The following is a 26,110-nucleotide window of genomic DNA, read 5'->3' on the forward strand; positions in this document are numbered from 1 at the left end:
TTTATGTGGATTCCTGGAAGCCAAACTATAGTAATAATAACAATAATAACAGATGCCGAAGCGACATATATGAAGATAAATCCATCTAATGATTTTCTGACTTGGCAAACAAAGTCTCTAATTTGATAGAAAAGAATAATTTTAAAAAGTGTTTACAGAACAAGCGATCCATGTGGAGCACCAACTTCATCTTATGAGAAAACAACTATTTTACAAGAAATGTTGTACAATGTGCTTCATACAGAAATGTGCAATTAAAAAAAAAACGTAAGCATGAAGGTCAGCCGCTAAATTGAACTGTACAGTTAGTACACTCTTAAAAATAAAAGTGCTTTAAAAGGTTCTTCAAGCGATGCCATAGAAGAACCATCTCTTTCTTACCTTTGTATAATCTGAAGAACCTTATTTGCCATAAAGAACCTTTTGTAAAACAGAAGGGTTCTTCAGATGTTAAAGGTTCCTTATGGAACCATTTAGACAAAAAGGTTCTTCTATGACATTGTGAAGCACCTTTATTTTTAAGAGTGTATGGTGTAAGCAGATATGAAAACATAAACGAGATGGCACAAAATCATACAAATTGGCCTCCAATTTGTAAAAATGTCAAATAGTTGTGAATTGTCATGAGAGAGTGTTGTAAAGGTAACAAATGTTTATTTTATATTGATTTATTTTGATTGTTTGATCTTTTACTGCATTGCTTTGACTGAAATGACACAAACATTTGGTTCTCATGATATTCAGCTGTATTTTCCCCTGTGTTTTCCTCACACATCTCGTCTTATATTTCATGTCAAGCATACTTGACGCTGTTGTCTCTGTGGTAACCAAGTACATAGGCTTTTTTTTTATATATAAATAAATAGGATTACAGACAAAATGATTGGTTGTGAAGAAAATAATGCCATCAGAGAGGGACAGTCACAGTTTGGGCAAAGATGTATGTAAATATAGCTATGCAAACATTTGAAAGGTTTATAATTATTTCTCTTTGCTTGTTTTTGTTTTGTACTAGTTTTAAAAAAAGATTTCACCGTGCACTTAGACGGTATACTGAAAGTGAGTATGATGAAAGTGAGATATCATCTTATTCTTTGCATCTCTTTGTATTTATTTGTAATTAATTAGTCCGAGACTGCTGAGTACTTCTTTCTTATTGTTCTTGTATAATGTCTGTCCAATGTCAAGAGCTGCCAAGTCGAGTTGTTTAGAAGAGCCATCTTTCCTAGCCAATAAAAAGCTGCTCTGTTCTACTCTGACAGCACACTTCAGTTCAAGCAGGAGCCTTTTAATGTCATGTCCTCCTCTATCAGTACGTCTGATTCATTTATCCTCTTTCAATGCAGAATAGGCAGCGGGACTGATTGATAGGTTGGGACAGGATGTAACAATAGTGTAAAGACAAACACCGCTAAAAAAAATGAAACACGAATGGTATTTAATGAATAAATGCTATGAAACATACAGCTGCTCTATGGCTTTGTTTAGAAAATGCAATTAAGAAAACAATGCTGACATGAATAGGAACAGGGTTAAGGCTATGATTGATCTGCAGTTGGTATATGTTTTATATTGTTCAGTCTATATTGTTCACAAAAGAACAGGCATTCTTTTCAACTGCGTGATCTATTGAATGTGGGCAACATTGTGCAATATATAGTCTTTTGTCATTGCCAAGAGCAAGCTAGAACACTAAAAACACTTCCACATATTATACATTCTTTAAATAATAACTAAAACACATTTTAATAATATTTTCTGTAACCCTGCATTGTATTAATGAACTCCATCACCTCCCTCTGTCCAATGCCACTCTCACCCAACCACACATACAGCACCTCTCACTGCTGCTCTTCTACATTAACTGTTTGCAACTCGTATGTGCAACACAGAGTAGGCCACACATGCAGTAGGTGGATGAGTAGGCATCACAAACCTACCTGAGCTAATACTGTGTGTGTGTGTGTGTGTGTGTGTGTGTGTGTGTGTGTGTGTGTGTGTGTGTGTGTGTGTGTGTGTGTGTGTGTGTGTGTGTGTGTGTGTGTGTGTGTGTGTGTGTGTGTGTGTGTGTGTGTGCGTGCACTGGACACTTGAACATCCTCACTGCTACCCGACTCACTGGAGTGATACATGTTGCAATGTTTGCTCTGAATGTATCTTTATGTAGCACTGCATGACATGTTGTTACATGTGACATTCAAATGACATTCAGAGTATGTGTCTATTTATCTAAAGTGTATGTACAGTTATTATATGTATAAAATGCTCTAATATGTAGCACCGTCCACATATACAGGTGTTGGTCATATAATTAGAATATCTTCAATTTCTTTTAATTTTGATGATTATAACTGACAACTAATGAAAACCCCAAATTCAGTCTCTCAGAAAATTGGAATATTACTTAAGACCAATACAAAGAAAGGATTTTTAGAAATCTTGGCCAACTGAAAAGTATGAACATGAAAAGTATGAGCATGTACAGCACTCAATAGTTAGGGCTGCTTTTGCCTGAATGACTGCAGCGATGCGGCGTGGCATGGAGTCGATCAGTCTGTGGCACTGCTGGTGTTATGAGAGCCCAGGTTGCTCTGATAGTGGCCTTCAGCTCTTCTGCATTGTTGGGTCTGGCGTAGCGCATCTTCCTCTTCACAATACCCCATAGATTTTCTGTGGGGTTAAAGTCAGACGAGTTTGCTGGCCAATTAAGAACAGGGATAACTTGGTCGTTAAACCAGGTACTGGTAGCTTTGGCACTGTGTGTAGGTGTCAAGTCCTGTTAGAAAATGAAATCTGCATCTCCATAAAGTTGGTCAGCAGCAGGAAGCATGAAGTGCTCTAAAACGTCCTGGTATACAGCTGCGTTGACCTTGGACCTCAGAAAACACAGTGGACCAACACCAGCAGATGACATGGCAACCCAAACCATCACTGACTGTGGAAACTACACTGGACCTCAAGCAACGTGGATTCTGTGCCTCTCCTCTCTTCCTCCAGTCTCTGGGACCCTGATTTCCAAAGGAAATGCCAAATTTACTTTCATCAGAGAACATAACTTTGGACCGCTCAGCAGCAGTCCAGTTTTTTTTGTCTTTAGCCCAGGCGAGACGCTTCTGACGTTGTCTGTTGTTCAAGAGTGGCTTGACACAAGGAGTGCGACAGCTGAAACCCATGTCTTGCATACGTCTGTGTGTAGTGGTTCTTGAAGCACTGACTCCAGCTGCAGTCCACTCTTTGTCAATCTCCCCCACATTTTTGAATGGGTTTTGTTTCACAATTCTCTCCAGGGTGCGGTTATCCCTATTGCTTGTGCACTTTGTGTAAAAGGTGATTTTCTCAATATTTAGATTTTTTTGCACCCTCGGATTCCAGAATTTAGATTGTCCTATCCTAACAAACCATTCAGCTTTCAGATGATGTATAAATCTCAATTTCACCTGACCTTTACGACTGGTTTTGTGGTCCAGGGTCACACGTGTGCAAGTGTGTGCTGTATACAATTACACAATAATTACAATATACAATAATTAAATAATTAAACAATTCAATAATTATTTCATATTTGATTTTTTGTTTAAAGGGAATTTTAAAAAATGATTCTTTGATGAATAAAAAGTTCAAAATAACAGCATTTGTTTGAAATACAATATTTTGTAACATTATGTTTAATGATGTTATACATTTTGAACGTCACTTTTGATCAGTTTAATGCATATTTGCTGAAAAAACTTTTTTTTTTTTTCATGCATCTGTCAAGTTTGAGATTTCGGGCAATTGATTTTTTTCAGACTAATGGAAAGAAAACATCCCAAAAACACTGTAAAGTGTTTCTTTTATAGCACTTTATCTATTTGCGTCAATAGATTTTAATTACAATACATATTTTTAAAGGCTGTTTTCTCAAAATTAATACCCAAAATTCTCTCTGTAAAAACCTTAAATAAAAGAAGAATTTTGAAACTGACTTCATCCAGTGTTTTGATTTTTGTACTAGAAATGTATGCAAATTAGCACATATTTCGTTAAATAACACCTCACTTGCATATTTAAACCTAACCTTTTAGAAAACTTGTAATTAGGGCTGTCAGTTTAACACGTTAACCTAGTTAATTAGTTATGAAAAATAACACGATTAAACTATTTGAACACATTCAACACACTGGCCTCACCCCCAGACCTGTATGTCATCTTATATTTCATCCAGTTGACTATTGACAAATATGATGCAGGGAAGGAAGTCCATAATGCAGTTATGCCTTCAAGATAGTGGTGCACAAAATGCCCCTGAATGAGTTTTTGTCTCATTTAAATCATATGATAAACCATTTCACATGAGCAGAGAGAGCAGTACATAGATATCTATGGAGCAGTATTACACCAGTGCTGATTTTGTCCTAAATATCACAAGTTTAAATGTGATTTTATACAACAGCTCAGTAAATAAGAAGTTGATATTGTGTGGTATTTTAACACAATATTATGGTTTTGCTCAATTTTGCAGAGAACATATTACCTTTGAAGCCATAGCAGAATTGTTGTGTGTCTCAGCGGAGGTTAGATCCGAAATGAATCACGTGTTTTGAACGATTCGTGTGAATCAATGATTCATAAACACAGCCATTTACTTCCTGAATGAATCAGCCATTTGAACAAATCGAATGAATGACTCATAGACATTTATCGCCACCTGCTGACAGATTTAGTTTCTTATTAAGAGTATCATTATTCATTAAATGATAGGTTAATAATAATATATAATAATAAAAACATTGATGGGATAGTTCACCTAAAAAGTTTAATTCTGTCATCATTTACTCATGTCCTTTCAAAGTTTAACATTCAAACCTTTCTTTTATGTAACAAAGTATTTTGCTGTTTTGGTTAGCAATGACTTTTATCGTATGAATTAAAAAAAAAAAAATGAGATGTTTCTTAAATTATATTTTTTATTGTTCCATAGTTACGTTAGGCCGCTGTAGCCTAATTTATGTATAACAAATCTTATGTTAAATTAAATAAAATATATATTCCTAAAGCCACAATTTATAATGTCTACTTGATACTTTCTCATTTAACACAAAAATAGCTTTAAATAACCTTTTTGTGGGTATTTTCACAGTCAAATCTATTTTGCGATTAATTAGATTAATTAATCGACACATCATGTAATTAATTAGATAAACAATTTGAATCGAATGACAGCCCTACTTGTAATAACTAGCCCCGCCCCCAGATCTATAGGTCAGCTAGAACTTTATGTAAATTAGCAGATATTTAATTAAATAACGCCTCATTTGCATATTTAAAACTAACATTTTAGAAAACTTGTAATTAGAGCTATCAGTTTACGCGTTAACTTAATTAGTAATGAAAAAATAACGCAGTTAATGAACTAGCCCCGCCCCCAGATCTATACGTCATCTTATATTTCATACAGCACACAGAAAAGTGAGATGTTTCTCAAATTATCTATTATTTTTATTATTATATTATTATTTTTATTATGTTTCATAGTTTACATTAGGCCATTGTAGCCTAAATATTTATGTATAATACATTTTTTTTTACCCTATTCACCTGCAGTGTCTCACCTTAAACACACACACCAATTATTTTACATCATGGTTTTTGCATAAATATTCAGCAGCACAACTGCTTTCAACACTCATAATAATCATACATGTTTCTTAAGCAGCACGTCAGCATATTAGAATGATTTCTGAAGGATCATGTGACACTAAAGACTAGAGTAATGATACTGAGTGAGTGTGTGTGTGTGTGTGTGTGTGTATATATATATATATATATATATATATATATATATATATATATATTTTTTTTTTTTTTTTGTCGTGAAATCATGCATTTTGAATCATAAGAGCACTCTTGTCCATGTTGAAGATCCCGCAGATAATTCCAGAGCCAGAGCTCGCATGCAGTGATTTTATTAGTGCTGTTATCTGAAGTGTTTGGTTTTATCCCAGATAAAGGCGGGAGTGAGAGAAGGAGAGCGCCTTTGTGCGTCCATCACACACTGACAGCGGCGGCAGCAGCAGCTCCGGTACCGGCTCGGCGCTAGGATCCGGCGGATCTCTCTCTCTCCCTCCCTCTCTCACTCACTCCCCCTCTCTCTCCTCTCTCCGTCTCTCTCTCTTCCAAGCCTGTTTTAAAGTCTCTGCCAGACTTCAGCTCATGCGCTACTTCCTGGATGGCGGAATGGAAAGCTTCCAGAGCCGCTCCAACTCTTGTCTCTGTGTTTTCAGCCTGATGCATGGACTACTGCTCCTCTAACATCTCTCTCCTAATCCACTGTCCATCTTGACATGTTTCTCTTCTGGACTACAAGCTCAGCCATCTGAAAGAGAGAGAAGGAGAAAAGAAAAAAAACTGTTTCCTTTGGCTCGGTCGAACTTCAAAAGAAAAGAAAAAAAATCTTTCCAAAGGACTCAGCGGCCGAAATACACCGAAGCGTGTCCAGTGCGCTCGCATTGCCTGTTTGTGGGAGTTTTTTTTGTTCACCAGGAGGATAACTCTGTCAACAGTTGCCTTATTCCAGATCTCCATGTATACAGTGTGACATGCGGAGGCTACTGCGACCGCGCTGCTGCTGCTGGTGGATTCCGCCTCTGCTTTTCTCCTCGCTCCTGCTCCGCTGGGCACACTGTCACCCCGGTAAGTTGGATCCGAGCTGGATAAAAATTATGTTTCAAATCGCTCCATCAAACGTTACGACCTATTACATTGGCTGCGTAATGTGGAAACAACCCGTGCCCACAGTTAAAACCACGCGAACGCGAGGCTTTTGTATTACTGATATTTTTCTCCCAGTTGTAAGTCGTGGAATTGCGACGATCTAACGCGGAATTGTAACGCACTTAATGACGTCTGTTAATATCGCAATCTCCACACACGATCCTCTAGCGGTGTTTATGCGCGCGCGGACCCGTTATTTCTAAACGATACATTCCTATCCGTTATAGCAAAGGCAGATGCGATATCTTTCAGCAGGCATTGTTGACTTGAGCAGTTTGGAATAATCATAAATACAATGCACTATTAGATAAGTCATCGTTAGTTTAAATACAACTTAGGAGAATTTCATTCCTTGATGACTTTTCAACGTGATTTAGACACTTTTTATTGGGAAATGCTGTGTAGGAATTTATTTATCTATTTATTTTTGAGGTATATGTGCATATGTGATATTACAGATATATTATCGGTTTCAACAATATTTTTACAGATTCACATTTGTTGGTTATCGGTTTTATAAAATCGGGTGTGCGCCATTTGATGGATCTCTCAAGAATAACACCCAGGAATGCCATTACACTACTTAGTGTTCAAGAAAGTAAAATACTTACTTTTGCATTTATTGTCTGCATTTTTCCTCATTTCCTCATGTTTATTTCCTCACTTTACGGTCTTCTATTAAATCATAAAGCAACTTAAAATAAACACAATATTTTTGGATATTATTAAATTAATGTATAATAAAGCAATAATAGTTATAATAAATTAATATTTTGCTATTAATATTCATGATTACAGATTTTATTGTCACAGGGCTCGTTATTTTTGTTTAAATACTTAATCATAAATAAAACAATGTTTGTATATATCAGTTATCGAACAAACATAACCTGTGTTAATTTTGGTCGATCTACATGTAAAATATGCGTATGGTGTCAGTAGCGTTAAAACGGGGTTATTATTTAATGGCTGTTAATTTGATTAATTATTGATGATCCAGATATGATGTTCAGTAGGAATGAAGCCTTGAATATGAATTCCCACAGTAACTCATTGCAGACTAACTGTGCTTTTTTGGAAAAATGTAAGAATGTAAATTTGGGGGCTCGTCCGGGTTTTCATATGCACATATATTTGACGGCGACTTGTTTAAGATGACCTTGAGCATGTGTGTGTGTGTGTGTGTGTGTGTGTGTGTGTTTGAGTGATAGGTGAAGATCTCTCAGGCTCTTCAGGTTTGCTGTAATGATCGACAGCAGGCAAAAAAGGAAGAGAGCCTGAGATGCACAAGCCATTTCACGAGGACACTGATAAGCTCTGCATATTTGCATGAGTTTTTATGTAACGCTGGAGGCGTCAAGTCTAATGTATAATTCGAGAGATTGTGACGTTCTCAGGTCTTCCGACCAGACGACCAGTGCAGGGATTGTTTGTGCTCTTAGAACCAAACGACATGCTCTACACAGGCAGTCACATGTGACAAGAATGCCATATTGATAAACAAGACAAGCTTAAGAGCTTTACAGCTCCATACAAATCAAAGATAACATGGTTTGCAGATATTGCAGCTGTGCATGCATGCAAAGCTACCATGTGTTTGGAAATCTCGTTAAAATGCCAGAGCGCAGTTTGTCTCTCATCTTTCCATCTATCTGATATTTCGCTAATGCATCTCTAAACATACATTTCATCTATCGCTGACCTACTTCTGGCCAGCTTGATGGTTTTGTCTTTGCATATGTTGTTGGCAGTCAATCACTGTTGTGGGAATAAACAAATTCACCCCTTTAGATTCTGTATCGGTCAGAATGTCCTCTGGTTGCTCTATTGTTTTCTTTGGCCACTAGTTTTCATCTCACATTCTGTGTGATCCAGAACTACAAGAGCAGGGCGCCCAGGCACTCGCTGGACATTGGGGCGAGCACTTGAGCGCTGACAGCGAGATAAAGCGTCTAAGTTTCTGCATCTCAAACAGCCGAGAGATTTCATCAGGCCCGTGATGAATGTCCCATGAAAAACACATTGTCACCGAAGGGCAAATGCCTGACTCAAGGTTGTGGACATTATTGACAATCTCTTCCGTCTGTTTTTTTGTTTGCACCTCTTTTTCTCTCGTGTCCGTCGCAGGATATGTTTCCGTCAATCTATCAGAGACATTTTTTGTTGTTTTTTTTTTTTTCAGAGAGAAAGGCGAACGCTTCCAATCCTCGAGTCGGAAGTAGAGGAGAAATGAAGTTAGCGTAGAACAAAAGCAACTTTAATGCGTTCCGTTTGCTTCCCGTCATCCCTTTTGCCCTCTCAGCTTTTTCTCTTTTTGTCCAGACATGGTCTTTTTAAGCTCAGTGACATTTGTTCACTTGTCTTTGTCTGATAGACCTGTTCTTAGCAGAAGCACTGCTGCGGAAAGACAAGCGAGCTCTGTATCCGGCGCTGCTGCAACAGTGACACACGCGCTGCAAAAAGGAGAACAGTGCAACTTTATTTATTTCTGTCATGCCGGTGGGAAACAAGTGTCTGCACACTGGAGTCTCCAGTAATGGCCAGTTTGCTGACGGTGCGAGAGAGAGGGAAGATCTCTCTGCGGGGCGTCTGTTGGCCCCAGGCGACGCTCATCTCTCTGCGGTCCGGTCGATGTAGCCACTGGAGCGATGGAGGAGTAGAACGGAAGAGCAAATTCTAGCGCCTGATCATTTAAAGCTGTTAAGCTGAACTAGAGATACATGGTGAAGTCTGCGGTTTGTAAATCAAAGCAGGGAAGATCTTAGAAAGAATTCAGAGGATTCACCCGGAAACCGCCGGCGATACCCAGGAAAAGGCGGTTATTTCTGTCGCATGACGAATAGCGTGCCACGCACCGGAGAGCACGATGATAATTCAAATCTCTTAAGAGGCATCAGACTTCCTGCCTTTCTGATTTCCTTTTATGTGGGCAAGGAGCCATTTCTCTGTCTAATAGAAAAGGATAATTTGCTAAATGTCTGTTCGGAAACGACGGGCACTTAAGACGGGGGGTAACGTCTCAGGAGTGAGATAGCTGGAGCTGACATTTGGGCCGGACTGGATGCACCAGCGGCCCCTGTAACAACATTATCATCATCATCATCTCTCTCCGCTCGGGCCCTTATCTGTCCGGCTGGGTGACCAAAGCCGCTGTAATGTTCGCCAGGTCACTTTATCAGTCACAGAGCCTGTCATCGTTGCCTGGCTCCTCTAATAGATTGATTAAAAGATAGGGCAGTGCGGACGCTTGGACGCGTGGGCCGATGTCAGGCCGCCGTGGGCTCGTCCTCTCGGAGTTTGTTAGCGCGAGTGCCGAACGTGCCTCGTACCCGTATCTGGACTAACAGCGGCGTGTGATTAGAACCTGCATCACGGAGGGAATAACAAGACCGACTCAATTTGGATGCTATCTACTGTGCTGACCTTCCCGGTGCTCTAATTTCAGTCAGAAAAATATCCAAACGTATTACTGTTTCACTTGCAGTTTAAAAGATTGAAACTGGTTAATGTGTTTAATATAAATGTATTTATGATTTGTTTATTTAATAATTAAATATATATATATATATATATTAGCACTATTATTATTGATTTGGCAATAGTTTGTTTTCTTGGTTATTTTATTCAGATGGGGCATTCAAAAGATTTTTGTTTCGAATACTTAATTTTAACTTTCTATTAATTACAGATTATTGAAAACAAATATCACTGGTTCAACAAATATATTAACCTGTTTAATCCGTGTCATTAGTAACTCAAATTTTAAATAATCAATAATTATTTTTGTGAAAAGTGTTTTATAATTGGTCATAATTGTGAGCGGTGGGATAATGTGTGTACTGAATTAACATATTTCTCCAGTCATAAAAATGGTTATATATCTTAGCCCAGCTATTTTAAACTGTTTGATCACATTCTAGGGTTACTATTATGCCTTAAAAAATATAATCATCAACGTATTTCAAAATTGTTACTTTATTGTAACACATATCCTCAAATTGTTATATTAGTGCTAGCAGTATTGCAACATCAATATTGTAACTTGTTTGTAACATTTGAACTTTTGATTTAGTGCAATATTTTGTCATTGCAACATTTGAGTGCAATCTTCACTAACAACTGCTTTGGATTTATATTGAAAACCTAAGTTGACCGTTATCCCACCACCAACATGTTTACTCATCCTATGACAACACTCAACAAAACTGAACATATGTGATATATTAATAGTAGACACCTTAGAGATAATTTGTACCAAAAATCTTTATGTTAACATACTTTACTAGCCTATGTTTTGGAGCTTTGATGCAACCTTCATCGTCTCATGGTGCAAACAGGAAACAAACATGTGAAGCTGCACATATGTAAAATGAGACCTGTATTTTTTTCCATATTTGTGGGAAGTGCACCAAAACATCAGTCAGTGTTTGTGTTTAGAGCTTTTAAAATGAAAACCTTTTTTATGATCACAATTGTGACCGATGGGATTAAAAGGGTTAGGCAGCACAACAGTTTTTTTTTACATCCAGTAATAATAATAATAATATCACATTGAACAATATCGATATCTGTTTATTTTTCTGTCTCGTTTTGTTGTTGTTGTGTTGGATGTTATGAATGGATCTGGAGGAGTATTAGTGCTCTCGAATGAAGGACTCATCCACAGTTTACTTTAATATCTTGGTGAAGGCAGACGTGGCGGTGTGTGTTCGTGTGAAGAGCGTATATATGTGTTTGTTCTCATGCTGGTACATTTCTCCTCATCTCCACTGGCAACCACAGCTCACAGTGTGTGCCAAACGCCAAATGAAGTGGACATTCATGAAGCATGCTGGTAGATCCTGTCTTAAAGACAAAAATAAATGCAGATAATGAACCCAGCATGCAAAGAATCACACTTTCCACTTGGAAGAAAACATGCTCTTATACTTTAACACCATTCAAATGATGCTACAGTATATCTTCATAAAATGCTATTACCATGGAGACAGAAAGTTCAATGTTATACTTTACCTACAGTGCATAGAGTGCATCCAGACTTCTGGCCTTTTTAAGTGACATTTTTACCTGTATTTAAATTACGTATCGTAACCTTTGCAAATGGCGTCACTTCAGCAGTGAAATAAACACTCATAGTTCAGCTGGCCACAGAGCTGCAGTGGAAACAAAGCACAACCCAGTATGTCTGATGCATAGGGCACCTTGTGTTACATGCGTCAAAGAAGACTGCGAGCATCAGGAAGGATTTTATGCATTTTGTCCATTTATTTACACAACAACAGTGCTTTTAGGCCCAAAACCAGGTTTCAAAGTTGCGAGATTGGGTTTTCGTGGATCCGTGTGAATGGGGATTGTATTGACACGAAGAAAAAAACACAAAGAAAAAAACATTTCTATTTTCAGTACATTTTTGTTGTGTAAATATGCCCCAAAAAACAAAAAATCTGTTTTTGTTACTTAAAATAAATGTCAACTGAAAAAAATAATAATAATAATAATAATTTCAGCTAGTTGCAAGGCAACATTTCTTATTTTAATTTAGTTTAACTTTATGTACTAAAATAAAACTAAAAAATGTTTTAAAAACTAAATAGACTATGTATACAATACTAAAAGTGACAAATACAACAAATTGACTAAAACTTTGATAATATACTGAATAAGGCTTATTTAAAATATAAATAAAAACTATAATAGTGTCTTGATACTAAAATAACAAAAGTAATGCATTACAATATTGAGTTACTCCATACAAAAGTAACTAATTGCATTACGTAGTTGCTCTTTATGAAAAGTAATGCATTACGTTTGAAAATCTTCAATCTGAGGGTGCAAAAAAAATCTAAATAATTGAGAAAATCGCCTTTAAAATTGTCCAAATGAAGTTCTTAGCAATGCATATTACTAATCAAAAATTAAGTTTTTATATTTTTACGGTAGAAAATTTACAAAATATCTTCATGGAACATGATCTTTACAAAATCGATAATTTTGACCCATGCTATGAATTGTTGGCTGTTGCTACAAATATACACCCGTGCTACTTAAGACTGGTTTTGTGCTCCAGGATCAAACGTTACGGTATATATCTGGCAAATGTAAAGAACCTTTCACACCAAAAGTGGAATTAATAAGCCTCAGGCTAAAGGAAGTGGCTCTGTTTCTGCACTTCACTCCTAATTTCTCTCAACATGGGAACAGGAGAGATGTCAATGAACAAATGGGGGAAAAAGTAGCTGGCATTACATATTTGAAAAAGTAACTCTGATTTATTTTGTTGTAAATTAAAAAGTAATGTGCTACTTTACTAGTCACTTGAAAAAAGTAATCTGATTATGTAACTTGTAATGCATTACCACCAACACTGCTGGTGAGCATATAGTTTTTAGTGTTTAAGAATGCTTGTGTGTTTTAATTCTCCTGGGTTTTGCCTGTTTTACTTTTGTAAACCTTACAGTGCAGTAAAGAAAAGGAGGATGAATAAATCTGGCTAAAATACTCACTGTGATAACATTGTTCTGTTGCTGGGCTCCTAATCCTGTAGAGTTTGATCAATATTGGCTTTGTAGAGACATGTCAGCTGCACTGGTTTTGTTCGAATTCATTTTGTTTACTTGTTTGTTTGTTTGTTCCGTTACGTGCAGCTTTGTTAAACGCTCTTTAGAAAGCCAAGTTGTGCGGTGCTGATTGTTACGGCGCCGTCGCGATACACAGCTCTCCGCTCTCGCTCCACACCGCTCGTGAAACGCTAGCCTGATGCGAGTTTGCTAGCGATAACGATTCGCCTCATTGAGAGTTGTAGTGGATGTAGGCAGGAGACCAAAGCTGTGTACTTTGGCTTCACTGTCTCTCAGATTTTCTTCATGTTTGCTTCTGCCACTCTTTTATTTCTCTCTCTCCGTCTCTGTTTCTGACTCTCTTCCTCACCCAGACTGTAGTTCTGAAAAGATTTTCATTTGGCACGGGAACAGGGGTTGGAACGCTTTGCCAGGAGACGAAAGAAACCTTTGAGCCTCTGGGAGACTTAAGCGCTAATTCTCCTTCCACAAAACCCGGCCCCCTCCAGCGCCTCGCTCTCCCGCTTACCCCCGTCCCCCTCTCTAAGGTCATAATTAGCAGAGTACGGAGTAACAAACGTAAAAGTCTCTCCATTAATAACGTATAACGGCTGCTGGCCCTCTCCAATTCAAATGCCAGCTCTTCTTCTTCTCGACGAAGACCCGTGATATCGCGTAAAGACCAGCGTCTAAAAAACCAAAGATGATGTTGAATTAATGCGGGCTGAAACCAAACAATGGAACGTGTTAATATGTTTTGAGCAAGTGATGGATGGATTAATGAAAGAGGAATTAATTACAATTTGATGAGCCACAGCAAGTGTTGCGATATTAAGAGCCAGACACAACAGCATTCGTTTGAACGTTCGCATTTTGTCCACTAGAGGGAGCATTTTTTATTATGGTAGATTATCGCAAACATTAATTCTGCACTTTGTCAAGGCGATTGATCAAACTTTTGTGGCATACTAAGCGTTAGCACTAAGTGCTAAACTTCATTTATCACCGTATCACCAGCCCACACAATACTCCTTAAATTAATTTTTCCGTCCAACCACTCTGTAAGTAAGCTATGAAGCCTTTTTTCTCTTGAGTCTACCTGGATATAAAATAGGTAAAGAAACATGATCGGCAAAGAAGTGCATGTGGTTCCATTCTGTATGAATGAATATTCAGGGTTTTGTCTATACCATGAAAGTCAAAATTGTTTTGGACCCCATTGACTTTTACTAAAAAAAGCTTTGGAACAACATGAAGGTGAATAACTATCTCTTTAAATCCACTTTCCACTTCCAAATGGCCCGTAAGGAGAAGTCTCCTCTTGTAATCTGATGCCAGTTTTTCGGTTCATTCTTGAAAGGTAATGGCTGGGATTTAGGCTCGGTAATCCAGTCTGGATCAATGTAAAAGGCCAATCTCGTCCCAGAGCTCTCGATGGGCTGGCTGTCATGAACAGGCCTGCTTGCGATAGAGAAATAACCTTAATTTGGCGGTCGGGGCTGCGGTTCAGGCCTGGCGTGTAATGATACAGCCTTTAGGCTGATGTTGTCCATGTGATGGGTGTTTGTCAGTCAGAGAATTGTAGCCTAATGGTTTTGTAGGCCAGTTCATTCCCTTTGGTATTTCTAATTCTCCCCACACTATTTGTCCCGTTTTTAAAAAAAAATAACAGGAAAAACAGCAGAAAGGGAGAGAGGCTAACTATTAGACACCCTCCATATATCACATCAGCCTCGGAAATTGCGGCTGCAAATTATTTGTTTGCGCGTGGACGTGTGTGGTCTCTCAGTGAGCGTATAAATGAGGTAATGCCGCGGCGTTTCTGGGAAGCACGGTCACGTATTCAGAAGGCCCATTTTCACAGACACGACGCATTAGTGTTGCATTAGGCCACGACTGAGAGGGCCAGGCCGCTTACAGCCCCTCGCTATTTCCTCCGCTTCCCGGGCGAAAAGACGACAGAGGGAAAATAACCACATGCCAAGGAGCGTTGTGTCAGTAAGCCAGCGTTAGGCCGGAGTTGCGAGTCTTCTCATTAAATTCTTGCAGTGTAGTTGGTTTTTCCACTTTAATGCTTGGGAGGATGCTGGCCTCTTCCACCGAGAGAGAGACGCAGCCGGCGGACTGCACCACGCTGCCCAATTTGTCTTACTTCTAGGGAAGCTGTTTAAAGTACAATGCTTTCTTTTTTTTCCCTCCTTCTCTTCTCAAATTGGCGAGATTCCCGCTGTCTTTCTGCCACTCCACATATCGGGGCTTTCATCAGTCAGACCTGTATCGAGTGCGCTCGCGGAATGGCTTGTGATCAGTGTCTGTCCGTTCTGATTTATTCCGCTCGTAACATTGCACGTATAGTGAATTAGACAAGCGCATTATACACACATGCATGTTCCCATATGACCGCTCTGTTTCTGCATTTACCCTGATACTGAATCAGCGGCTCTCTGATGTGTCCACATGTGCTCTTTGTTGAAATGATAGTAGCTTTGTTGCTTTTGTGCATCATAAATCCATGCTGTAAAGGTTTAGTGTGTAATTTCTTTATCAGAAATAATGACTGGTTCAAACAGGCTTCCTGGACTCACCCCTCATCTGTCATTGGTCAGCCTAGCAGACAGAGCTGGGTAGTAACTGATTACATGTTCCAAAAATTAAGTTACATTTTAACATACTCGTAATCAGACTACAGTTACTTTTTAGAGTAAAATACATTTTAATATACATTACTTTTTTAGAGTAGGTTACATTTTAAAATACTTGTAATCAGACTAGTTACTTTTTTTAGAGTAAGTTACATTTTAACATACTCATAATCCGACTACAGTTACTTTTAGAGTAAGATACATTTTAAGATACATTACTTTTTAAGAGTAAGTTTCATTTTGAAATACTCATAATCAGACTACAGTTACTTTTTTAGAGTAAGTTTCAATTTAAAATACTTGTAATCAGACTACAGTTTCCTTTTTAGAGTGAGTTACATTTTAAAATACTCATAATCAGACTATGGTTAATTTTTGGAGTAAGTAACATTTTAAAATACTCGTAATCAGACTACTGTTACTTTTTTAGAGTAAGCTACATTTTAAAACACTCGTAATCAGACTATGGTTAATTTTTGGAGTAAGTAACATTTTAAAATACTCGTAATCAGACTACTGTTACTTTTTTAGAGTAAGTTACATTTTAAAATACTCATAATCAGACTACAGTTACTTTTTTAGAGTAAGTTACATTTTAAAACACTCGTAATCAGACTATGGTTAATTTTTGGAGTAAGTAACATTTTAAAATACTCGTAATCAGACTACTGTTACTTTTTTAGAGTAAGTTACGTTTTAAAATACTCGTAATCAGACTATGGTTAATTTTTGGAGTAAGTTACATTTTAAAATACTCGTGATTAGACTACAGTTACTTTTTAGAGTAAGTTACATTTTAAAATACTTGTAATCAGACTACAGTTACTTTTTTAGAGTAAGTTAAATTTTAAAATACTCGTGATTAGACTACAGTTACTTTTTTAGAGTAAGTTTCATTTTAAAATACTCATAATCAGACTACAGTTACCTTTTTAGAGTGAGTTACATTTTAAAATACTCGAAATCAGACTACAGTTACTTTTTTAGAGTAAGTTACATTTTAAAATACTCGTAATCAGACTACAGTTACCTTTTAGAGTAAGTTACATTTTAAAATACTCGTAATCAGACTACAGTTACTTTTTAGAGTAAGTTACATTTTAAAATACTCGTAATCAGACTACAGTTACTTTTTTTGAATATTTTACATTTTAAAATACTCGTTATCAGACTACAGTTACTTTTTTAGAGTAAGTTACATTTTAAAATACCTGTAATCAGACTACAGTTACTTTTTTAGAGTAAGTTACATTTTAAAATACTCGTAATCAGACTACAATTACTTTTTTTGAATATTTTACATTTTAAAATACTCGTTATCAGACTACAGTTACTTTTTTAGAGTAAGTTACATTTTAAAATAGTCGTAATCAGACTACAGTTATTTTTTTAGAATAATTTACATTTTAAAATACTCGTTATCAGACTACAGTTAGTTTTTTTATGGACTACATGATTACATATTATTCATACAATATCAATAAATTATTCATAATTCACTGATTCTCCCTAATTTCTCTTTTTCATCTTTTTCCAAAACGCTTTTGTCATCTAAACCTTATTCAACAAATATACTTTTTATAATTTTTAATGCACTTCATGTTGTAAATTACAATGAATGAAACATATTTTCTTACTCTTTACATTTTTTAAATCATTATGGTATAATATAATTCTATTTAAATCGATGTGATGAACAAGTTAAGTCAAAAGTAATCCAAAAGTAATCTTGATTATATTACCTAAAATGTGTAACGTAACGGATTACGTTACTGACTACAATTTTTGTCATGTCATTTGAAATCAGTAATCTACCCAGCTCTACTAGCAGATATCCCCGTCCACACCTCACACCATCCTCTATTAAATGCTAAACACAAACAAGAAAATGTGCTAATATATACTACTGAAAAATTCAGATGAGCCAACCTTTATTTCTATAGCGAAATCTCAAACGGCCAGACAGCGATGAATCTTTTATGAATCATTATTGGTGTCCGGCATGCCGTGAGCCCAGAGACTGTAGTGTACACTGTGAGTTTTACAATAGCTTGACGTAAATATGTGAAATGAAAAACACTGCTTATGAACTGCTTTTGAGATTCTTTTTTTCTCTATGTCACTACTCTAACGAGTGGATTATTGTGCTGAAATTATTGTGCAAACGCAAATTGTGCAAATGCGAGTGCTTCTTCTTTTCTTTTCATACAGCAGACAGTTACAACTCTGCAATCTCAGTGGATAATTGTTTGAAGCCATTGTAAAGCAGCTGATTTGACCATTTAATAGTTGAATTCTGGTATTCAGAGTCTATATCTGTCCATTTTAACCATTTTGAGATGACCGAGTCAGCTAACAAGCTACTACATTGTAAATGTTGTGTAAAATCAGTGCTTATCAGTCTTTTTGGCTATAATTTTTAATAGTTTATTAATTGATTCTTAAATCCTGTGTATACCAGTATTATTATATATTCTAGCAAACAAAAACAGCTATTGTTAATAAACTGCACTGTATGCTAAGCTACTAGGCTAATGTTATCTTGCTATCCAAACCCTGCTGGAAAAAACTGCATATGCTGGTTAGGTATGGTGCTGGGATGCTGGTTTATGCTGGCCCTTTGCTGGTTTATGCTGGTTTTAGCTGGTTTATGCTGGTCCTTTGCTGGTTTATGCTGGTCCTTGACCAAAGGACCAGCACAAACCAGCAAAGGACCAGCATAAACCAGCAAAGGGCCAGCACAAACCAGCAAAGGACCAGCACAAACCAGCAAAGGACCAGCACAAACCAGCAAAGGACCAGCACAAACCAGCAAAGGACCAGCGCAAACCAGCAAAGGACCTGCATAATCCACCAAAGGACCAGCACAAACCAGCAAAGGACCAGCATAAACCAGCAAAGGACCCGCATAAACCAGCAAAGGACCAGCACAAACCAGCAAAGGACCAGCATAAACCAGCAAAGGACCAGCATAAACCAGCAAAGGACCAGCACAAACCAGCAAAGGACCAGCATAAACCAGCAAAGGGCCAGCACAAACCAGCAAAGGACCAGCACAAACCAGCAAAGGACCAGCACAAACCAGCAAAGGACCAGCACAAACCAGCAAAGGACCAGCACAAACCAGCAAAGGACCAGCACAAACCAGCAAAGGACCAGCAAAGGACCAGCATAAACCAGCAAAGGACCAGCATAAACCAGCAAAGGACCAGCACAAACCAGCAAAGGACCAGCATAAACCACCAAAGGACCAGCACAAACCAGCAAAGGACCAGCATAAACCAGCAAAGGACCCGCATAAACCAGCAAAGGGCCAGCATAAACCAGCAAAGGACCAGCACAAACCAGCAAAGGACCAGCACAAAACAGCAAAGGACCAGCACAAAACAGCAAAGGACCAGCACAAACCAGCAAAGGACCAGCATAAACCAGCAAAGGACCAGCACAAACCAGCAAAGGGCCAGCATAAACCAGCAAAGGACCAGCACAAACCAGCAAAGGGCCAGCATAAACCAGCAAAGGACCAGCACAAACCAGCAAAGGGCCAGCATAAACCAGCAAAGGACCAGCACAAACCAGCAAAGGGCCAGCATAAACCAGCAAAGGGCCAGCACAAATCAGCAAAGGGCCAGCATAAACCAGCAAAGGACCAGCACAAACCAGCAAAGGACCAGCATAAACCAGCAAAGGACCAGCACAAACCACCAAAGGACCAGCACAAACCAGCAAAGGACCAGCATAAACCAGCAAAGGACCCGCATAAACCAGCAAAGGGCCAGCATAAACCAGCAAAGGACCAGCACAAAACAGGAAAGGACCAGCACAAACCAGCAAAGGACCAGCACAAACCAGCAAAGGACCTGCATAATCCACCAAAGGACCAGCATAATCCACCAAAGGACCAGCACAAACCAGCAAAGGACCAGCACAAACCAGCAAAGGACCAGCACAAACCAGCAAAGGACCAGCACAAACCAGCAAAGGACCTGCATAATCCACCAAAGGACCAGCATAATCCACCAAAGGACCAGCACAAACCACCAAAGGACCAGCACAAACCAGCAAAGGACCAGCACAAACCAGCAAAGGACCCGCATAAACCAGCAAAGGGCCAGCATAAACCAGCAAAGGACCAGCACAAACCAGCAAAGGACCAGCACAAAACAGGAAAGGACCAGCATAAACCAGCAAAGGACCAGCACAAACCAGCAAAGGACCAGCATAAACCAGCAAAGGACCAGCATAAACCAGCAAAGGACCATCATAAACCAGCAAAGGACCCGCATAAACCAGCAAAGGGCCAGCATAAACCAGCAAAGGACCAGCACAAAACAGGAAAGGACCAGCATAAACCAGCAAAGGACCAGCATAAACCAGCAAAGGGCCAGCATAAACCAGCAAAGGGCCAGCATAAACCAGCAAAGGGCCAGCATAAACCAGCAAAGGGCCAGCATAAACCAGCAAAGGGCCAGCATAAACCAGCAAAGGACCAGCACAAACCAGGAAAGGACCAGCACAAAACAGGAAAGGACCAGCACAAAACAGCAAAGGACCAGCATAAACCAGCAAAGGACCAGCATAAACCAGCAAAGGACCAGCACAAACCAGCAATGGACCAGCATAAACCAGCAAAGGACCAGCACAAACCAGCAAAGGACCAGCACAAACCAGCAAAGGACCAGCACAAACCAGCAAAGGACCAGCACAAACCAGCAAAGGACCAGCAAAGGACCAGCATAAACCAGCAAAGGACCAGCATAAACCAGCAAAGGACCAGCACAAACCAGCAAAGGACCAGCATAAACCACCAAAGGACCAGCACAAACCAGCAAAGGATCAGCATAAACCAGCAAAGGACCCGCATAAACCAGCAAAGGGCCAGCATAAACCAGCAAAGGACCAGCACAAACCAGCAAAGGACCAGCACAAAACAGGAAAGGACCAGCATAAACCAGCAAAGGACCAGCACAAACCAGCAAAGGGCCAGCATAAACCAGCAAAGGACCAGCACAAACCAGCAAAGGACCAGCATAAACCAGCAAAGGACCAGCACAAACCACCAAAGGACCAGCACAAACCAGCAAAGGACCAGCATAAACCAGCAAAGGACCCGCATAAACCAGCAAAGGGCCAGCATAAACCAGCAAAGGACCAGCACAAAACAGGAAAGGACCAGCACAAACCAGCAAAGGACCAGCACAAACCAGCAAAGGACCTGCATAATCCACCAAAGGACCAGCATAATCCACCAAAGGACCAGCACAAACCAGCAAAGGACCAGCACAAACCAGCAAAGGACCAGCACAAACCAGCAAAGGACCTGCATAATCCACCAAAGGACCAGCATAATCCACCAAAGGACCAGCACAAACCAGCAAAGGACCAGCATAAACCAGCAAAGGACCCGCATAAACCACCAAAGGACCAGCACAAACCAGCAAAGGACCAGCACAAACCACCAAAGGACCAGCACAAACCAGCAAAGGACCAGCACAAACCAGCAAAGGACCCGCATAAACCAGCAAAGGGCCAGCATAAACCAGCAAAGGACCAGCACAAACCAGCAAAGGACCAGCACAAAACAGGAAAGGACCAGCATAAACCAGCAAAGGACCAGCACAAACCAGCAAAGGACCAGCATAAACCAGCAAAGGACCAGCATAAACCAGCAAAGGACCATCATAAACCAGCAAAGGACCCGCATAAACCAGCAAAGGGCCAGCATAAACCAGCAAAGGACCAGCACAAACCAGCAAAGGACCAGCACAAACCAGCAAAGGACCAGCACAAAACAGGAAAGGACCAGCACAAACCAGCAAAGGACCAGCATAAACCAGCAAAGGACCAGCACAAACCAGCAATGGACCAGCATAAACCAGCAAAGGACCAGCACAAACCAGCAAAGGACCAGCATAAACCAGCAAAGGGCCAGCACAAACCAGCAAAGGACCAGCACAAAACAGGAAAGGACCAGCACAAACCAGCAAAGGACCAGCACAAAACAGGAAAGGACCAGCACAAACCAGCAAAGGACCAGCACAAACCAGCAAAGGACCAGCACAAACCAGCAAAGGACCAGCATAAACCAGCAAAGGACCAGCATAAACCAGCAAAGGACCAGCAATGGACCAGCATAAACCAGCAAAAGACCAGCACAAACCAGCAAAGGACCAGCATAAACCAGCAAAGGGCCAGCACAAACCAGCAAAGGACCAGCACAAAACAGGAAAGGACCAGCACAAACCAGCAAAGGACCAGCACAAACCAGCAAAGGACCAGCACAAAACAGGAAAGGACCAGCACAAACCAGCAAAGGACCAGCATAAACCAGCAAAGGACCAGCATAAACCAGCAAAGGACCAGCATAAACCAGCAAAGGACCAGCATAAACCAGCAAAGGGCCAGCATAAACCAGCAAAGGGCCAGCATAAACCAGCAAAGGACCAGCATAAACCAGCATAAACCAGCAAAGGACCAGCATCCCAGCACCAAAACATACCTAACCAGCATATGCTGTTTTTTTCAGCAGGGAAGACTGCCTAAAACGTAAACATGAACCTTTTCATGATTAAGAATAGATGCACATTAAGCAATTTTCTATCATTTCTAATCAGGCAATTAGTAGTCATTTTGGAGATGATTCTAAAGGCATTCTGCTTTATTTTTAACTTGTATTTAGTAGAGTAATTACTGTGATCATACCATGATAGCTTTGATGAACATGTAATGCAGATGAGAAATGAGAATTGTCATTATCCAGCTCTTTGACGTCTCACTCAAAAGCAACGTCGTCCCTGTTTTCCACTTTCCCTCCGTTTTTCTTCTTCCGCGTGGCAGCATTAAAAACAATCATCATCGCAGAGAGCCGTAAACGCGTCTGACGTTCAGCTCAAACAGCAGCCGAGCGGCAGTTCAATGTACGAGCATGAAATCAAACCCAAAAGTAGAAATACTTTCTCATTTCTCTGCCGTTTGACAGCTGTGATTGCCTTTTCTGGCTGGGCTGTGTCTTTGATGGTTCACTCTACCTTGACTAGTGCTGATGGGTTAGCGGCGTGACTGCTGATTGGATTGGCTGTCTTTGACCTCTCCTGACCTTCTTCTGCATTGGGTGTCAGCAGATGAGGACGCAGTGATGCCTGTATGTCCACTCAAACATGTAAATTCCATCAGTATATACTCTCACAAGTCATTACAAACCCGTACGACTCTCAGCCGAACACAAACGAGGCATTTTGTTTTCCCTGCTCTTTTCCATGCGGTTAAAATGAACAGGGACCAGCTTTCAAGCTTAAAAAACGACTCGAAAGCACCATAAAAAATATCATTAAAGCGGTCTGTTTGACTTAAATTTCAATCTGCTCCTCAGTCAAAGCTGTTGTATGACTTCAGAAGACGTGGAATGTGGTGCGCAAGACTTATGGACTGCTTTTAAGATGCTTCTGCTGTGCTTTGCGTCTTTTTGAAGCTTGAAAGCTTTAGTCCTCATTGATCGTAATTCCATGAAAACAGTCTCCAGAAGTTCTCCTTTTGTATTCTAAAAGTCAGATGGGAATAACATGAGGGTAAGTGATGACAGAGTTTTTTGAGTGAACTGTACATTCCCTGCTGAAAAAAAAAAAAACCTAGGCTGGTTGGCTGGTTTTAGCTGGTCAGCAGGCTGGTTTAGAGGGGTTTTGGGAGACCACCAGCTAAAACCAGTCTGGGAGACCAGTTAAAACCAGCTGCTTCCAGCTTAATCCAGCTAAGACCAGCCAACCACCCTGGGCTGGTTTTAGCAGTTTTTTTTCAGCAGGGTTTAGCTTCAAGATTTCAAGACTTTTAATTCTACCCAAAATTTTAATTCTACTCTCATGTTGTTCCAAAAATCTATGTGTTTCTTTATTCTGGTGAAGATATTTTGAAGAATGTTGGCAACCAAACTGTTGATGGTAGCCATTGACTTCCATAGTGGTAACTGGCTATTGTTTGGTTACCAACATTCTACAATTAAGGGGACACTGTTTTTTCATGCACCTGTCAAATTTAAGATTTTGGGCTTTTTGGTGTTTCATAAAGTGTTTTTTCAGACTAGTGGAAAGAAAACACCCTAAATACACTGTTAAGTGTTTCTTTTATAGCACTTTATCTATTTGTGTCAATAGATTTCAATTACGATCCATATTTTTAAAGGCCGTTTTCTCAAAATGAGTTTTTTCTCCTACACTGAGCCATAAATCTCCACTTCAGTAGCACTTACACACACCACACTTTGCATTTTTATTCCTGTCTATATCCTGAAGGTTTTTACAGAGGGATTTGTTCATATATAATTTGCTTGATCTTACACAACATTTTACTACCCCCCAAAATGGTAAAAACAAAATACATGGTTTTGCACAAGTTTTTTTCTGAATTATGGAGTAACAAAATATGATACTCTGTAAAAACATTTGACTCTAATATGTCAAAAAAATTAAACCAGAATTTTGAAAATGACTTCTTCCAGTGTTTAAATTTTTGTACTAGAACTGTATGCAAACTAGCACATATTTCATTAAATAATGGCTTATTTGCATATTTAAACCTAACATTTTATAAACTTGTAATACAAAAAATGTTTGCAGTTATTAATGTAATCAATCATCTGGGTAAGTAAGGTCATAACTATTAGTTAATTAGTTTTACTCTATTCACCTGTGTCTCGCCTTAAACTTTTAATCAAGTACTTTACATGTGCTTTAGTGTTTTAGCCGACACACATTAAGTGTACTAAAAACTTTGAGTTTGACATTATCACAAAGTGCACTTTTTAAAAGTGTACTCAACATAGTTATTAAAGTGAACTCTTCTAGAGTACACTTTTATTTGAGTAATATTTTATTATCTGCACGTACAGAATGTATTGAAGGTTAGAAGTGCAGACTGAGTCCAGTTATAGGAACACTCCACTTTGTTTGGAAATAGGCTCATTCTCCAACTCCCCCCGAGTTAATAAGTTGAGTTTTACCGTTTTGAAATCCATTCAGCCGTTCTCCTGTTCTGGCGATATCACTTTTAGCATAGCTTAGCATAGATCATTGAATCCTATTAGACCAATAGCATCACGTTCAAAAATGACCAACGAGTTTCGGTATTTGTCCTATTTAAAACTTGACTCTTTTGTAGTTGCATTGTGTACTAAGACCGGCGGAAATGCAAAGCTTCAATTTTCTAGGCTGATAAGGTTAGGAACTACACTTCCATTCCGGCGTAATAGTCAAGGAAGTTTGCTGCCGTAATAAGGCTGAAGCAGGAGCAGTAATACCACGCAGCACATGTGCAAATGCTAAACTAGCTGGGAACTCATTTCTGATAATACTCCGCCTGCTTCGGGCATATTACAGCAGCAAACTTCCTTGACTATTACGCTGGAATGGAAGTGTAGTTCCTAATCTTATCAGCCTAGAAACTCGCAGCTTTGCATTTTCCGCTGGTCTTAGTACATGATATAACTACAGAAGAGTCAAGTTTTAAATACAACAAATATGGAAACTCGTTGGTCATTTTTGAACGCGATGCTATTGGTCTCATAGGATTCAATGATCTATGCTAAGCTATGCTAAAAGTGATATCGCCAGAACAGGAGAACAGCTGAATGGATTTCAAAACGGTAAAAATCAACTTATTAACTCGGGGGGAGTTGGAGAATGAGCCTATTTCCAAAAAAAGTGGAGTGTTCCTTTAAGCGCACTTCTTTTTCACAAGGGCTCCTCCGAGCAGATGTCCGACAGATGGGCTTCTCCTCTCACGCCCTTGGGAGCGCTGTGGATTTTCCGTAGTTTGTCACGAATTCCTTTCCCCGTATACCGTCCGTCCTTCAGCGTTCGCATGGCACGAGGAGCGGACGCTTCCAGGAAGGGTTTTGGCCCGCTCGCTTCTCCATTCCTCACGCGGAGACAAGCGGCGGTGTTCCTCCTGAAACCTCTTTGGATTTACGCTGCCAGTCCTGCCATCTTTCTTGCGTTAATCACCCCGGGCTTCGCTCGCCACTCAGCGGAGGGGGCGATGGATGAGCCATTGGGGAAATGGAATGGAGAGTGGCCAGGCGTGACAGAGAGGAGATGAGGAGACGGTCAGGAGAGGAGAGGAGAATAAAGAAGATGATAACCACCTTAACACACACACATTTCGCTTTGA

General features: G+C 39.4%; 1 protein-coding gene across 1 annotated transcript in view; it reads left to right on the top strand.

Moving 5' to 3' along the window:
* The first annotated feature begins 6,182 nt into the window (after positions 1–6,182).
* Positions 6,183–26,110, top strand: part of LOC141293553 (receptor-type tyrosine-protein phosphatase gamma-like) — a 269,885-nt gene continuing 249,957 nt past the window's right edge. The window contains exon 1 of the mRNA XM_073825575.1: positions 6,183–6,672. Within this exon, the coding sequence (XP_073681676.1) occupies positions 6,579–6,672 (94 nt within the window). The 5' untranslated portion in view covers positions 6,183–6,578. The remainder of the gene's footprint in view (positions 6,673–26,110) is intronic.

This window comes from Garra rufa, chromosome 20, assembly GCF_049309525.1.
Source record: "Garra rufa chromosome 20, GarRuf1.0, whole genome shotgun sequence".
NCBI classification, from domain to species: Eukaryota; Metazoa; Chordata; class Actinopteri; order Cypriniformes; family Cyprinidae; genus Garra; species Garra rufa.